Source organism: Tenrec ecaudatus, chromosome 1, assembly GCF_050624435.1.
Source record: "Tenrec ecaudatus isolate mTenEca1 chromosome 1, mTenEca1.hap1, whole genome shotgun sequence".
Classification (NCBI taxonomy): domain Eukaryota; kingdom Metazoa; phylum Chordata; class Mammalia; order Afrosoricida; family Tenrecidae; genus Tenrec; species Tenrec ecaudatus.
In genome coordinates this window covers 254,804,741-254,821,214 of record NC_134530.1, presented here as the reverse complement: position 1 = coordinate 254,821,214, position 16,474 = coordinate 254,804,741, and the positions used below count along the sequence as shown (strand labels likewise).

The 16,474-nt window shown below is 36.5% G+C and overlaps 1 protein-coding gene across 3 annotated transcripts in view; it reads left to right on the top strand.

Annotated features, from left to right (window-relative positions):
• AHCTF1 (AT-hook containing transcription factor 1) overlaps positions 1-16,474 on the top strand; it is a 79,453-nt gene that overhangs the window by 11,982 nt on the left and 50,997 nt on the right. For all 3 annotated transcript variants that reach the window (XM_075531403.1, XM_075531394.1, XM_075531412.1), the window contains exons 4-8: positions 2,231-2,411; positions 8,022-8,229; positions 12,045-12,161; positions 13,049-13,133; positions 14,911-15,061. In XM_075531403.1, the coding sequence (XP_075387518.1) occupies positions 2,231-2,411; positions 8,022-8,229; positions 12,045-12,161; positions 13,049-13,133; positions 14,911-15,061 (742 nt within the window). The remainder of the gene's footprint in view (positions 1-2,230; positions 2,412-8,021; positions 8,230-12,044; positions 12,162-13,048; positions 13,134-14,910; positions 15,062-16,474) is intronic.

Genomic DNA, 16,474 nt, shown 5'->3' with positions numbered 1-16,474 from the left:
TGAGGACACTGGAAGTTTATAATAATACATGCACACATATACCTATCTCTATGGGAAAATGTATTTCTTCACATGTCTAGAGTTTTAGTCTTCTATAATAATATTTATATGTGTGTATTTAGTACTTTAAGTAGAATAGAGTTTTTGAAGTTCATAAGAGATCTTAATGACAAAATAAGATGTTTTTATAGATAAACAGGATCAGAGAGGTACTGTGGCAATCTGAAATTTATAGTCTGTATCTTAAATGAAGAGACTTCAAAAAGTTTGAAAACAATAGAATTAAAAGATAACAGTTTTCCAGAGCTGTCCCCGTTGCATGATAGGGAATGGAAAAAAGAAATTTGAGAAGCAAAATCAATTGTAATTTACTGAGGCTTATGCTATTCCAGCTGTAATATCCTGAGGTTAACAAGCTATGTGCTAGTTGCTGGGGCTATGGAAATGAACTTGGTCCTCCATGTTTTCACAGAGCTTGCAATGTAGTGGGAAAAACAAATTACACCGTAGATAAATACCGTATACACTCGAGTATAAGCTTGAGTTTTTTCAGCACATTTTTAATGCAGATTTTGTGGTAAAATTAGGTGCCTCAGCTGATAATCGAATCAGCTTATTCTCAAGTATATATGCTAAATCTGATCGGTATGAGTGCTTGGAGGATACCTGGATAGTTTCTGTTAGAAGAGGTTGGGCATTTCAGGCAAGGAGACCATTATAGAAAAAGTCACCCTAAGTGGAGCACTTGGGAAACTTCAGACTTAATTTAGGAATGGATGCAGTAGAAGATGAATGGGAATCAGAACCAAAGAATTCTGGGTTTTTCATTGTATATAACACATCAAAAGCACTTTCAATTGGAGTGTGAGAATAGAAGCAAAGAGGCTTTGGTAGTTTGGGTCAACAATCAGAAGGAACTAACCAAAGCAAATCTTGGCTTATAAAGGAAAAAGATGGGACTAATTCAAAATATATTCAAGAAGTAATATTGACAGGGTTCTGGGATCATTTGGATAGGCTATTGGTTGTTTGTTTGGCTGGATTAATATCGTTGATGGAAGAAACAATATAAGACAAGGAAAAGATTGGAGGAGGAGTAAGATAACAATGAAAAAATATAACCAGCTAATTTTTACTGAAGAAACGCCACCTCTTAAATTTGATTGCTCTTCATTATCGTATTCTAAAATTAAGGTAACATCAGTCATTTCATATCATTTGTATTAGTAATCCAAGCAGGTATGTTCCTTATCTCTTCACAGATGCAGGTGCAAAGAGAATTTTATTATTTATAGGCATGATTGCCATATGACAGAAAAGGACAAAAATTCATGAAATTTAAGCTTTCAGTATTGCACTGTAATATTTTATATACTAATGATATGGTGGCGGCAGTTTCCTCAAAAGATAGGTTTTTTCCCATGCATTTTCAAAGCCTCTTTCTTGTAAAAGGATAACTTAATTTTTGCCTGTAATAAATTATACCCTCACCCCCAAACTTTATAATCTTTATTAAATGTTATATTATTAACACATTCATTAATGTAGAAGAATTTACCAAATTAACTATCCTATCTCATAATTAATTTTTATGACGTGATAGGAAACAAAGCAGGAACTAAGTATAAAATAAAATACGTACTAGTAAGTGCACATATTTGAAATTTGATTAGTGAAAATTTTCCTTAAAAATCTTTGCTAAGGATCAGTGATACATAGTCCAAAATTTTTGCATGAAATTGATTACTGTACAAATGTTTTTAAAGGTTAGACTAAGAAATAAACAGGACACAAAACATTTGTGTTTGGAGATTATTTTGTTTATAACGGGTTGACAGTAAATTTTTCTAGAGTGACTTGCTTTTCTTTGGCTGATTAAGAACTTTAAAGTTAGAAAGCTTTTATTTACATCTTTATCGGTGATAATTACATGCTGTCATATTAAAGAGTATTGTAAACATTAAATGAGACAGCAAAATGCTTGGTGCATAATGTCTTAAGAACTATCCTTTACTATCCCAACTGCATAGTTTTTAAAAATATTGATAGTGGTACATTTCCTAATACATCTGGTGGCTTCATAAGTATTAAATGCAAGTTATTCTATATTTAAAAATGAATATATTTGTAAAACTCATAACTGATTTACTTTCAGATTTTGTTTGTTGTGTTTTTACTTGTATTTCATCACTTCACAGAAGGAAATAAGATTATGTATTTTACCTTTTAGGTAACTGCTATTGAACCTATAATTAACCACGGTGGAGCCAGTGCAAGCACTCAGCATTTACACCCAAGTCTTCGGTGGCTTTTTGGTGTGGCAGCGGTGGTGACTGATGTTGGACAGATCCTTCTTATTGATCTGTGTTTGGATGACTTGTCGTGTAGTCAGAATGAAATAGAGGCATCAGGTAAGTAGTCATTCTTGAAGCAAACACGAGAGTGTGTGAAAACTCTTATATAAAGGATTGTTTTTAAAAACATTTCATGAAGAAGCATATTTATTATGTACCTTTGGTTCTTTTTGACTGTGGTAATTTTTTGGTATAAATTGGTTTTTTTAATTGATGCAGTGTGAGGGTAAATAAAGCATTGCTGTTATAGTTCCAGTTCCAAAAGGTCCAATGAAAATAATAACTTCTGAAGGGATCTTGAGGGTCAGTTAAATTTAAGGCAGAGAGGTCATGTCAATGTTATAGTGACATTCTTGGAATCCCAAATGGATAATATTGATAGATTTTCTCAAAGGATACAGGGCCATTATAGCAGCTTATAAAGGAAAAAAATTAAATTTTGAAACTTCATTAGTGAATGTTAGTCTGAGTAGACTAGAGAAACAAATTGATGGATACTCGTATATAAGAAAGAGATTTACATACAATAGGAATTGAATATTGAGAAAGCATCCCAGTCCAGATCAAGTCCATAAGTCCAATATGTCTGATACCAATATAGAAAGTCCTTTTCAGACTCAAGAAATACATGACGCCAGATGCCAGACTATCAAAGGCCAGTGGGTGCAATATCTTGGATCCAGTGGCGGTAGAAGCATCTCAGTGCTGGCAGGGGTCTCCACGTGGCTCCTCCAGTTCCCAAGGTCTTATCAGTGTAGTGACATTTATCTTGTCAGTAGTGTCTGTCGGGGAGTGAGCAGAGTCTTCCACCTCCAACCTCCTAGAAGGAAAAACCATATTTCCCAAAATTCTCAGGAGAAAGCCATGCCCACACAGAGACCTCATTGGCTTTGATTCGATTGACAGACTAGATCTTAATCCTCTTAAGTCCCAAATAGACACCAGCTTATGTAACTACCACAGTGAGAAAAAGGCCAGGGAAGTTGTACCAAGGAATTTTTTTTCTATCATGCAGTGCTCATTCTTTGAGGTTAGCAAGTATTATTTTATGAGAAATTTACTGAGGAATCTTAACCCTATCTACCTTATAGCCTTGGTCATGCCCCTTCAGATTTTCTTAAAACTCGAACATTTGAGTCCTTTGAGGATACCAAAAGTGCCTTTTTGATATGTACATTGAAGAGTGCAGAATTCTTTGGGGGAAGGGTTAGAGAGATAGAAACACTGCTTTCAGAATTGTATCGACTTAGATGGGAGGATATGTGGAGAAACAATAGCTTTGCATTTGATATTCTTAGTTTCTGTGAAGTGGCTTCAAAATGTTGGTGGAAAAGTTCCATTTTAATTCCATTTTTCTACCAACTTTTTTTTCATTCCCAGACTTATTTTTTAACATTTTTATTGGTGCACAATTTATATACCATACAATTTTGAATATTTCAGTCATATCAAGGGTATTGTACAATCAGCACCCAATATATCTTATTGCAGTGGTTCTTAACCTTCCTAATGCCACGACCCTTTAATACAGTTCCTCATGTTGTGGTGTCCCCACATGTGAGCCTATCTGCATGTGGATGGACCTGGCTCGAGATGGATAGAGGTGCCGTGTCTTGGTTCCCAAGACCATTGGAAATGTGGTCTTAGGTGACCCCTGTGAAAAGGGTCATTCAACACCCCCCACCCCCCAAAGTGGTCGTGACCCACACCTCTGGTGTCTTAGAGCATGTCTCCCATGGTTAAATCACCTTTAAAATAAATTGTGTAATCATGATCAGTTCTGGTGCTCCGCTCCACCACCACCCCGAACTCCTTTTACAGCCTTCTTGTAAAGCATTCTGTGGGTTTTGTAGCAGTACTTTTTGACTTACCCCCTGTATATGCACACACTAAAGTAAATTATGGAAGAGATGGAGTACTGATATATTTACAGATATATATTTGACGATCTATTCTTTAGTGAATGTTAGTAAAAGGAAAAGGTATAAAATACTGATTTTTGTTAGCTAGTATCCAATCATATAGGTAGGATCATATGTAGTGATTTTTATATAATGTTTATTTTCCTGTGGTAAGACCAAGACAGAAATAACGTCATTTAATGGGAACGAATGGGGTCACTAAGTGTGAGAGTTGACTTAATGACAGTGAGCTGAGATGAGGGCTGCATTAGCTGTTGGGCAAGCCTTGGTTCAAACCCACATGCTCTCCTCTGGAGAAAGTGGAGGCTTTCTGTTCCATAAACACTTACGGTCTCAGAAACATTACATAGGGTTACTACCAATTGTCTAGTATTGTCCAGCATTAAGGAAACAAGCCCTTACATATATTACTATGTAACTGAATTTTTTTAATTTATAAAGATTTCAAACACCTTCAAGTAGATGAAACTGAGTGCAAAAACTCTCATAATGCATCTCCCAAATCAGTTTGTTTGCACAATGCGCCCTGTGAGCTTCCTGCACTGCTCTCTTGCCGTTTGTTTCCCCTTCTCCCTGCATATTTTCTTTTCAGTGATAGGAGTATTTTACTACTCTGCACTTTTTCAGTGATATGACTATTTTACTACTATGCATTTTTTCAGTGATGAGTATTTTTCTAAAAAATGAATATTTTTCAAAGGTCATTATGTGTAATCATAATTACATTATTCCTAGCAATATGAAAATGATTCAATTGTGTTTGTTAATATCTGACCATAATCTGAATTGCCAAGAATATCTTTAAAATATCTTTCTAGATTTTGTTTGTTTAATTGGGATCCAAATAAAGTCCATACATTGTGTTAAATAGTTGTGTTTCAAGTCTCCTTGAATGCAGAATGATTCCCTTGATACCCATTTATTTTTTATTCATTTTTAATATAACCGACTTGTCTAAGATACTGAATTATCTGGTGAAGTACTCCATATTCTGGAATTATCTATAAGTCTTCATGTAGGCTCATTTATATTTCAGCAAATGTAAGTTAGGCTGATAAGATTACTATATATACTTGAATATAAGCCGACCCGAGTATAAGCCGAGGTACCTAATAATTACCTGGGAAACCAGGAAAACTGACTCGAGTATAAGCCTATAGTGGGAAATGCAGAAGCTATCGGTGAGTTTCAATAATCAAAACAAATGAAAATAAAATTAAAAATTGAGACATCAGTGGGGTAATGTATTTAAATATTTACTTTAAATAAAAACAAATAAAAGGGTAACAAATCATTTAACATTAGTAAACCAGCACAGTAAGTGGAAAATAGGGTCAACAAAAACCATATGTTGATACCTTAAGAGTACTATTCCCTGAGCTCAATCAGCAACCAAGCTAAAATGTAAAGAATTAAAGTCCTTCAGAACTGGATTCGTCCTCATCATCCATATCCCAATACAGAGCTTCAGCTGGTGTGGGGTTATCATAGACGCTGTCCTCACTGAGATCGCCGTCATCACCATCACTGCTGTCATTTTCATACAAAGCGCAGTCTTCACTGCCATCCATAGCATGACTAATACTACATTTTTGGAAGGCACGTTGCACCATGTCTTCTGGAATGTCTTCCCATGCATCTCGAACCCACTTTGCTATGAACGCTATGTCAGGCTTCATGAGCATTCCTCCTTTTGTTAGTTGGGCTTGACCAGATGACATCCATTCATGCCACTGACCCATGTATAAGCCAAATCCCAGTTTTTCTGCACATTTTTGGTGCCGAAAAACTCGGTTTCTACACAAGTATATACAGTAGGTTTAACATTTTGCCAAGAACACTTAAGAGGTGCTGAAGGCCTTTATTTGGATATCATCAGGAAGCACCTGTTGACTGGCTGTTTCACGTGTAGTGATACATGGGTTTAGATGCTATTGACGTGATCCTTCCATGTTATACTTTCCCATGGATCTTTATCCCAAAGGTGATTATTGCCTTTCAGGAAATATTGGGCAATGTCAGAGGCATTAAACATGTTAGAGAGACTTAACATTAGTTACTACTACAACCACAATGTCCAGGTAGTCTGACTCATAGTGATCCTGTGCACGACAGAACAAACACTGCCAGGTCTGCATTTTTGTCACAATTGTTCTTATGTTTGAGCCCATTTTTCCAGCCACTGCGTTCTGTCCATCCTGTTCAGGACCTTCCTCTTTTTCACTGTCCCTCTACTTTACCAAGAATGATGGCCTTTTTCCTTTCTTCCTGATAACATGTCCAAAGTACAACAATGTGTGGAGGTTTAAAAGCCCAACTTTAAACTACTTGTTTAATCCATTGAAATTATTGCCATACAAAAAATCATATCGATGTGAATGAGGGGGAGGGCGGAGTGGAGACCCAAAGCCCATCTGTAGACAATTGGACATCCCCTTACAGAAGGGTCACAAAGAAGAAACTTTAATGCTTCCTCCCCCCCACTATCATGACCCCAGTTGTACATTACAAATCTGGCTAAACCAGCGTGTGTATACTGGTACAGATAAGAACTCCCAACATAGGGAATCCAGGACCGATAAAAACCCCTCAGGACCAATAAGGAGAGTAGCAATACCAGGAGAGTAAGAGGTACGTGGGGATCGAAAGGGGAACTGATCACAAAGATCAACATATAACCCTCTCCCTGGGGGGTGGACAACAGACAAGTGGGTAAAGGAAGACATCGGTCAGTGTAAGGCATGAAAAAAACAATTATAAAGTATCAAGGGAACATGAAGGAGGGAGGGTGACGGGGGAAAAGTGGGCTCATACCAAGGACTCAAGTAAAAAGAAAATGTTTGGAAAAGGATGGCAACCAACATGTGCAAATGTATTTGACACAATGGATGTATGGATTGTGGTAAGAGCCCTCAATAAAATGACTTATTAAAAAAACTTATTGCAATAATCTTTCAGTAAAAACTGCAAAATGACAATTTTTAAGTATTTCTTATCTAAGGAAAAATTCCTCATTTAACTAGGCTTGTTTGAGTACTCTAAGATGTATTATACGCGGAAAATGCAGGATAAATGCTTACCTACTATCTTGAGTACTAATTTTCAGAGTGAGACATTAGTATCAACTCCATGGTAAGATAGATTGGCAGAGTTGTTAGAGCAATAGGCTCACATATAACAACAGATTTGAGGATGGAGCAGAAGCAGACATTGCTTCATTCTACTGTACATGGGACCCAAATTGAGGGGACCCACAACAATAATTATATACATTTGTGTACATGTATGTTTACACATAATGTGTACACCTACATAATCACATGTATGGCGCCTATATATGTTTTTGGTCTTGCGAACCTTTTGATAGCTTTCTAACTTTCTTGCATAAGATATGCTAGGCTTGTTTGTGTCTTGCCCCTGACCCAGAACTAGTCATTTCTCCAAAGAGATTTCAGATGGCTAAACTTGGAAAATAAATTATAAGCTTTATTATAGTCAAGGAAATTGTTTATCCCTTAAAATTTTTACTGTAGATAATACTTGTGATATTTTTAGAATTACATAAATAAATGTATTTTGAAAAATGATTTAGATAGCTAGAATGGCTATTTGATAGTTCGACATGCTTCAGTATCATTAGTCTTTATTTTAATTGTTTCCAATAGTCATCACTTGCAGCCCAAGTAGTACCTGACTCATTTTACTTTTTGCTGTTCATAGGGTATTAATTTTATTTTGTTTTTAGACCTGGAAGTTATAACCGGTATCCCAACCGAAGTACCACACATCAGAGAAAATGTAATGCGAGAAGGACGTCATCTCTGTTTCCAGTTAGTAAGTCCATCAGGAACAGCCGTTACAACTCTTAGTTACATAAGCAGGACGAATCAACTTGCCATAGGTTTTTCTGATGGCTATCTAGCACTTTGGAATATGAAAAGCATGAAAAGAGAGTAAGTATAACTGTTCCTCTGTGTTGGCGGTTTCTTTAAAGGCATAACTAGTGCACAGTTATTCATTTCCTTTGGTAGACATGGTTCTGCCTTTGTGACTGTTAGTTATTGAAAGGTTTGCCTATCACCAGCCCTCAAATAGTGTCCAGCCACTTAAGAAGTCAGTCTGTGCAAGTCAACAATTCATGTGTTCCTGTGTGAAGCCAGCTTGAATTTACAGAATTTCCTTTCTCAACAGTATCTTAAATTCTATGTCATTGGCTACATTAATGACACCATCAGTAGAATTACCCTATGCCAATAAAATGATAATGACGTCTGAAGCGAACCAGAAACATATGTAAACCATAGATACATGAATGGATTTTGGGCTTGCACTTAATTCTGGCCCCAAGATAAGAACAATTAGTTCTTAAGACATGGCCCTGCTTTATGCCCACCCTCATAAAGAGATCACAGAAGAGAAGGGTGATATTGCAAAGTGTGGTGGAGAAACTAGATAGTGCCCAGCTATCAGTAGCAACAGTGGCTGGGGTCTTAAAGGCTTGTCTTGAAACAAGCAGCCATCTAAGTGAGGCATCAACTAAGTTCACATGGAAGAAGCACACCAACTTGTGTGATCCAAGGATTGTAAATCATCACATCCAAAGGAGGGAATAATCTCAGAGCATAAATTCTGAATACTTGGTTTGCAGAAGGCTATGCATGACCGTGAAAGCCCCAAATCCATTTGCAGGGTCCCCACTTGAATTAAGTCTCCAGTGAAGACCCTCTGATGATAGTTGAGAAATATGAGTAACATTGTTGTCAAACAGAAAATCAATTATGGCAGGTATAGTTCAATTCAAATGTAATGCCTCATTTGATCTCCTTATCCCATTCTAGAGTTGCTTCAGTTTTCTATTATTTTGTTTTCTTTGTGATGGAGATTTTTCTGTTTCATCAATTGTGTTTTTTGGTTCTTTCCTGCTTGTCTGTGTTTTGTGTGATTTTATGTGTATGAAATCCAGAATATGTATATCTATAGACAATAACTGGATTGATAATTGCCTAAGTGCATGGCGGGAGAGTTGGAGTGGGACAGAAAATAAAGAACTAACTGAGTAGAAGAAAGTGTCCAGAAATTAGTATGGCTGAATGATTACGTTGTCAGATAATATGGAGTATATGTCAATAAAAATTTTTTTAAATGGTAGGCAGTGTGACTTGGTAAGAGTAAGTTTCATGAGTAAGAGATGAGTAAGAAGGAGACATGTGAGAAGGAGACATGATAGGCATGACCTTGAACACCAAGTAGGGCGTATTTCAGTTTTACACTCTGGTTCATGAAGATCAATTGCAAGTTTTGTTTGTTTTTAACCACAACTTTATGGAGGAATCATTTACATACTTTGAAATTAATCCATTTTAAGTGTACAATTCAGCAATTTTTAGGAAATTTACCAGGCTTTACAATCATCACTATAATCTAGCTTTAGAACATTTCTGTCACTCCAATACAATCCTTCTAGCTTACTTACACCCCCAGGCCTAGAAAACTATGAATCTACTTTCTGCTATTACAGATTTGACTTTTAATTACATTTTTTATGAGGGGAATTATACCATACTCGTCTGGGCCTAGCTCCTTCCACTAAGTATAATGTCCCTCAAGTTTACCCATGTTGTAACTTATGTCAGGACTTCATTGCCTTTATCTGATAAATGATATTCCATTGTACAAGTTGGCACATTTTACTTATTCATCATTGGTTGGACAGTTGGGTTTCCATTTTTTTGATTATTGTGAACATTTGTCTTTGTATGAGCATATGTTTTTATTTTCTCAGAATTATACCTAGGAATAAAATTGCTTGTTGGGTTAATTGGGGGTGGGGGAGGTGAAAGTACCATAAAGAAAAAGAATAATTAATGTGGATAATTTTAATGAATCCAATCACAATATGACAAAGGAGTGAGTTAGTACATGAATTTAAGTTGATTCCATGTTGTTTAAAAGACATTTCACTTATTGTGGTATATTGTATGCTATTAAACTATGTCTTTAAAAAGGTAAAACTTCTTGTTTGTGTAGTGTGAGTTCTTTTAAAAGTGCTTTACTCATAATTCTCTAAAGAAAGTAACAGTTAAAAGGATTTCGATTGCCAGAAAAATAAAAGAATGATCAATTCAGTTCATGATTTTTATGCTGTCAATACTTCCCCCAATACAATATTATGGGTACTTTTCATTAATATCTGTAGAGTAGAATTGCTGAGGACATATCTTTATTAAGGGAAGAAGCATTTGCACATTGTGCAATTTCTAACTTAATTGATGCTTACTGTCGATGTTTGTTTCATTTTCAAAGCATGTTGATTCTTTTTCTTAACTAATCTATCTCAGAACTTTCTGCTCATTTCATGGAACCAAGAAATTAGTGATTACTTGCGTAGATCTGATAATAAGGCTTTACCAAGTTTAAAGTGAAAGAAACAAAAATGAAAGATAGCAAGTAGATTTCACTATTGAATTCTTTGATCCCATTTTGAGTACTACTGAACAAACACTGAATCTCCCTGGACTTTCTCAGAATCATATTTTCCACCAAAATACCAGTGATGAAGTAGCTGAGCTACTGCCTAGAGGCCCCCTATGAGAAGTTTATTTGAATTATTTGGGGTTTTTTAAAATCATTTTATTGGGGACTCATACAACTCTTATCACAATCCTTGCATCCATCCATTGTGTCAAGTACATTTGTACATTTATTGCCTTCATCATTCTCAAAATATTTGCTTTCTACTTGAACCCTTGGTATCAACTCATTATTTCCCACTCCCTCCCTGCCTCCCCTCCCTCATGAACCCTTGATAATTTATAAATTATTATTTTGTCGTGTCTTAAACAGTTTCACCCACTTTTCTGTAGTCCGTCCCACAGTGAAGGGATTATATGTAGATCCCTGTAATCAGTTCCCCCTTTTTATCCCACCTTCCCTCCACCCTCCTGGTATCGCCACTCTCACCACTGGTCCTGAAGGGTCCATCTGTCCTGCATTCCCTGTGTTTCCAGTTGCTATCTGCACTAATATACATCCTCTGGTCTAGCCTGATTTGTAAGGTAGAATTGGGATCATGATAGTGGGGGAAGGAAGCATTGAAGAACTAGAGGAAAGTTGTATGTTTCATCAGTGCTATACTGTACCCTTACTGGTTCGTCTCCTCCCTGCAACCCTTCTGTAAGGGGATGTCCAGTTGCCTACAGATGGGCTTTGGGTCCCCAGTCCGCACTCCCCCTTATTGAACTGTTTTTTTGCTGCTAGACTTTAGCAACTTTTGTGTAAATTGGTTTGGGGCATGCCTGGAAACCCTGACTGATGTTGCAGTGTTTTATAGGGTTTTCTTTTAGCTACTGCTGTCTCAGCTAATTTTTTTTTTCAAGAAGTATATGGGAAATTTTTCATGGTTTCTATTCTGTCCTAAACCCATTGCTGTTGACTTTTATAGTAAATCCTGTAGGACAAATTAGAATCTCTTAACAGAGAAGATGGATAGAACTAGCTTTGTCCTGTTGAACTGTTACTGCATTCAGATTGCCGGCTTTACAGTTAGCAGCTCAACACTTCTCTCTTAGTAGTAGTATGGAATTTTCTAAACCCAAGTGGCTGAAATGGAATGTATGGCAGAATTCCCTCTTTCTAAGGCTTCTCTCATTGGAGACTATTGATTAATGACATACTTTTATGTGACTAGGAAAGTTTGTCGATAACACATCAAGCTCCTCTTTATTAGAACAAAATATGAAATGTACTATTTTTTTTATACCTCACATAGATATTACACGCAACTGGAAGGTGGAAGAGTACCTGTGTTTGCTGTTACTTTTCAAGAACCTGAGAATGATCCTCGTAATTGCTGTTATCTGTGGGCTATTCAGTCTACACAAGAAAGGTAAGTGTAGTACACGATGACAGTAAAAAATCTTAGTAAAAAATAAAACTTTATGTATCAGAAGACTTTGTTTTCTCTTTTTTGTTGGCTGATTTTCACTTTATTGTCTCAGCAAAAAGGGGCAGTTCTTTCAGTGAATTAATGAGTAGTAGTTGAAATACTTTTGATGATTTAATTATTATTTCTCTTAATTTTGAGTGGATCGTGTGGTACCAGGAATCTTAAAGGACCTTAGAAGCCAAGGGAAAGGATAAACTAGTAAGATAATGCAAATTCAAACTGTGACTCTGTAAAATCTACTCTTAATACTCATTGCAAGTTGTGCTCGAGTAGTACAGCGTTGATTTGCTATCTTTGTTTTATGTATAACCCTCATTCCTATGATCCAAGGGGACATCTTCATTCTAGTTAGAAGCATGAGATATGGTAAGAGACCAGGTAAAAGGAGTAAGCACATGCTGTCCCTTAGTGAGGCTTCCAGTAATTGTCCTGTAGGAAGATGTTATTCTGCTTACACTCCATTGGTTAGAATCTGACCACTGCTTACCACAGGAAGCTGAGAAACACAGTATATGTTTTGTCAGCTGTGTGCTTCACCAAAACAAATCTGTTGATTGGGGGGGGGGCGATATTGAGTTGAAAATTATGTCTTTACCATATGAGGTATCACTTAAGCTATGCAAACAACATCAGCTTAATTAGATGGATTTAACAATCAGTTACTGTTTAGTTTGAAAAGACTGTTTTGTAAAAACAACCAAATAAAACTTCCTCACAGTGATCTTTGTTTTGTCACGTGCAAGTTTTTATTTTCGGAGAATAAGACATTTAATGTAGGAATATGATATTTAGGATATCTCCTTAGATAATTTTTGTTTCTTTTCCAGTGAAGGGGATGTTTTGAGTTTACATCTGCTCCAGCTGGCCTTTGGTGATAGAAAGTGTTTGGCTTCAGGACAAATCTTATATGAGGTAAAGGGTAGTGATAATGTGCATAGTATGCTACCATTTCATTCACCGTTTATCTAGTTTGTTTTCCTTCTTTTAAGATCCTGAAATCTTAATCTTCTATTCAAGTTAATATTGTAGTTATAATGTAGTTGAGGAAAGATTTGGTTTAGTAGGTATTTTACCTAAGCAGCATTCTTTTTTTTTTAATCGTTTTATTAGGGGCTCATATATTCTCATTACAATCCATAGATATCAGTTGTGTAAAACACATTTGTGCATTCATTGCCCTCATCATTCTCAAAACATTTGCTCTCCGCTTAAACCCCTGGCATCAGCTCATTTCCCCCCCCTCCCTCATGAACACTTGATAATTTATAAATTATTATTTTGTCATATCTTGGCCTATCCAATGTCTCCTTTCACCCACTTTTTCTGTTGTCCGTCCCCCAGGGAGGAGGTCACATGTAGATCCTCGTAATCGGTTCCCCCTTTCCATCCCACCCTCCCTCTACCCTCCCAGTATCACCACTCACACCATTGGTCCTGAAGGGATCATCCTCCCAGGATTCCCTGTTTCCAGTTCCTCTCTGTACCAGTGTACAAATTTGGTTTAGCCAAATTTGTAAGATAGAATTGGGATCATGGTAGTGGGGAAGGAGGAAGCATTTAGAAACTAGAGGAAAGTTGTATGTTTCATCGTTGCTCCATCGCACCCTGTCTGGCTTGTCTCCTCCCTGAGACCCTTCTGTAAGGGGATCTCCAGTGGCCTACAAATGGGTACTTTGCGTCTCCACTCTGCACTCCCCTCCGCATTCACTATGATAAGATTTTTTGTTCTAATGATGTCTGATACCTGATTCCTTTGACACTTCGTGATCACACAGGCTGGTGTGCTTCTTCCATGTGGGCTTTGTTGCTTCTGAGCTAGATGGCCATTTGTTTACCTTCAAGCCTTTAAGACCCCAGACGCTGTATCTTTTTTGATAGCTGGGCACCATCAGCTTTCTTCGCCACATTTGCTAAGCAGTATTCTTGATGTCTCTATTTCTCATTTTCTTTAAATCAGTATGGGTTGATTAGAATTGAGCTTGTGATTGATGGCCATAATAAAATTAATTGCCGTCTGTTGCTTAGACCTAGCATATAAAAAATTGTAGCCTATGGAGATGACTTTCTAAATAGTCTTGCCCTTTAGAGTTGTAAAAAAAGTAAATACTTTCAGTTACTTAGATACTACCTTTTTGTGTGTGGCTAATTCCAACCCTTCGAATACCAGTTTCTAGAAAAGTTTCTAAAAGTAGGGGTGGGTATATAGTTGGGGTGTTAGAGAATCCATGGCCTCTGAAATGGTATTTGGGTATATAACTGAATTTTCCTCAGGAAAGACTTGGCTTTTGTCAGATTATAAGTGGAATTAATAAAGGAAAAGCTCTAATATTTGAGGGCCAGAATTTCTGAGAAAATGGGGAAGTATTACAGGCCTAGCAATGTGGTATGATTAGGTTATTACTGTGTTACTGCAATATAATGTAATTACAATGATCCAGCCAGTATTATTAGGGTTCTCATGTTATTAACTTTGAGATTGTATTAATAATTATTTGTGACTTAGTATAAGAACTGGGTTTTATGGAGCCTTTTAAAATTTGTTTTTGTTCTTTGCTTATTTTAGCTTTCTAGTTTTAAAGGAGATTTTTCCTTTGTATTGTGCACATATTTAAATTTAGAGAATCCTTACTGTATGACTTTTTTGCTTGGTATCATACTAATATATAACTTGTGTATAATTCTGTTTCAGGGATTAGAGTACTGTGAAGAAAGATACACGCTGGACCTCACTGGTGGCATGTTTCCTTTGAGAGGACAGACTAGTAATACCAAACTGTTGGGCTGTCAGAGTATAGAGAAATTTCGATCGCATGGCGACAGGGAAGAAGGCATGACTGAAGGTTGATTAAAGTTCCTTATATCCTGTACTTTGTTGATCTAAAATTATGATACATTATTGGTTGCTAGAAATTATACTCTTGGTAGGTAAAAATTGCAACAATAATTATGTAATGTATTCAGGTCTTTATGAAACACTAGGTATTTCTTACTCTCTAGATTGCTGTGTGGAACTCAATTATTGAATAAGGGTAATGAGGAACCTTTGTATTTTAATCTAGCTGTTTCAACTGAGAAACCGAAATGGTCTTTCAACCCAACTATTGTGAAAAAATAAGTCCAGTATCTGCTGAAACTGCCTGAGAGGAATGCTTCTTGGTTTCTGGATTTTTTTTTTCCTTCTAATTTTTGAGGCATCGATCGTAAACATGCCTTAATTGCTGTGAAGTTTCTCTCCCCACCACCGGCCACCCTCCCCAACTCCTTTAGTGTCATTCTTTGTTCCTGGGAAATGTCTCACCCATAAAAAATGAATTGAAATCCCAGACTTGTTACCAGTTGTGACATTTCTGCACTTGTTTCCTTCCCTGTGTGTGAACGAAAGGGTTAGAGTGTAGTTAGGATGTTGTGACAGTGCCTGTGAGTACGTTCCAGGTCCCTGCTGTGTGTGTGGTTTTACTACTCTGTATTCTCTGGGTGACTTCATCCATCCAAGTGACACCCTCTGTCCTAGGCGTTCATATCAGTAAAGCATGGCAAAGACAAGCCTGGTTATGTCTCTCTTATTACCTACCAGTGTCTTTATGACATTTCCCATTAGTAGTGTCTCGGATATTTACTGTTCTTTTATTTGATCTGCTTCTATTTGCCTCTTAATCAGTTCCATTCTTTAACATTCTCATAGTCAACATCAATCCTTAACTATATAACTAGTCTTTTCAACTAATTAAGGAATTAAATCTTTATACTTTAGCTTTCTATTAACCCTAGCTTAATACCTTCCTTAGAGAATATTCATTCAAATCACTTTCTATTTCACACCTCTAGTACCGTGAAGTTGCTAACGTATTAAGACAAGCCAGATATAATATTAAGCTTTTGATTCATACTTTTACATAAACGTGTAAGATAGAAGAAACATTATACAAAGGAATAATAACATTCAAATGAATGTCTTATATAACCAATGTTAGAAACCCGTTTTTAAAAAAATCAAAGGGGGAAATTTTTTTATATCATTTTTGGGGGCTCTTACAGCACTTATAACAATCCACATACATCAGTTGTATCGAGTATATTTGTACATACGTTGCCAGTTTTCTAAACATTTCCTTTCTATTTGAACACTTGGTATCAGCTCTTTTTTCCCCTCCCTCCCTTGTCCCGCCCTCATGACACCTTGATAAAATATAAATTATTATTCATATCTTATACTGACAGCTGTTTCCCTTCCCACAGTTTCTTCCATCCTCCCC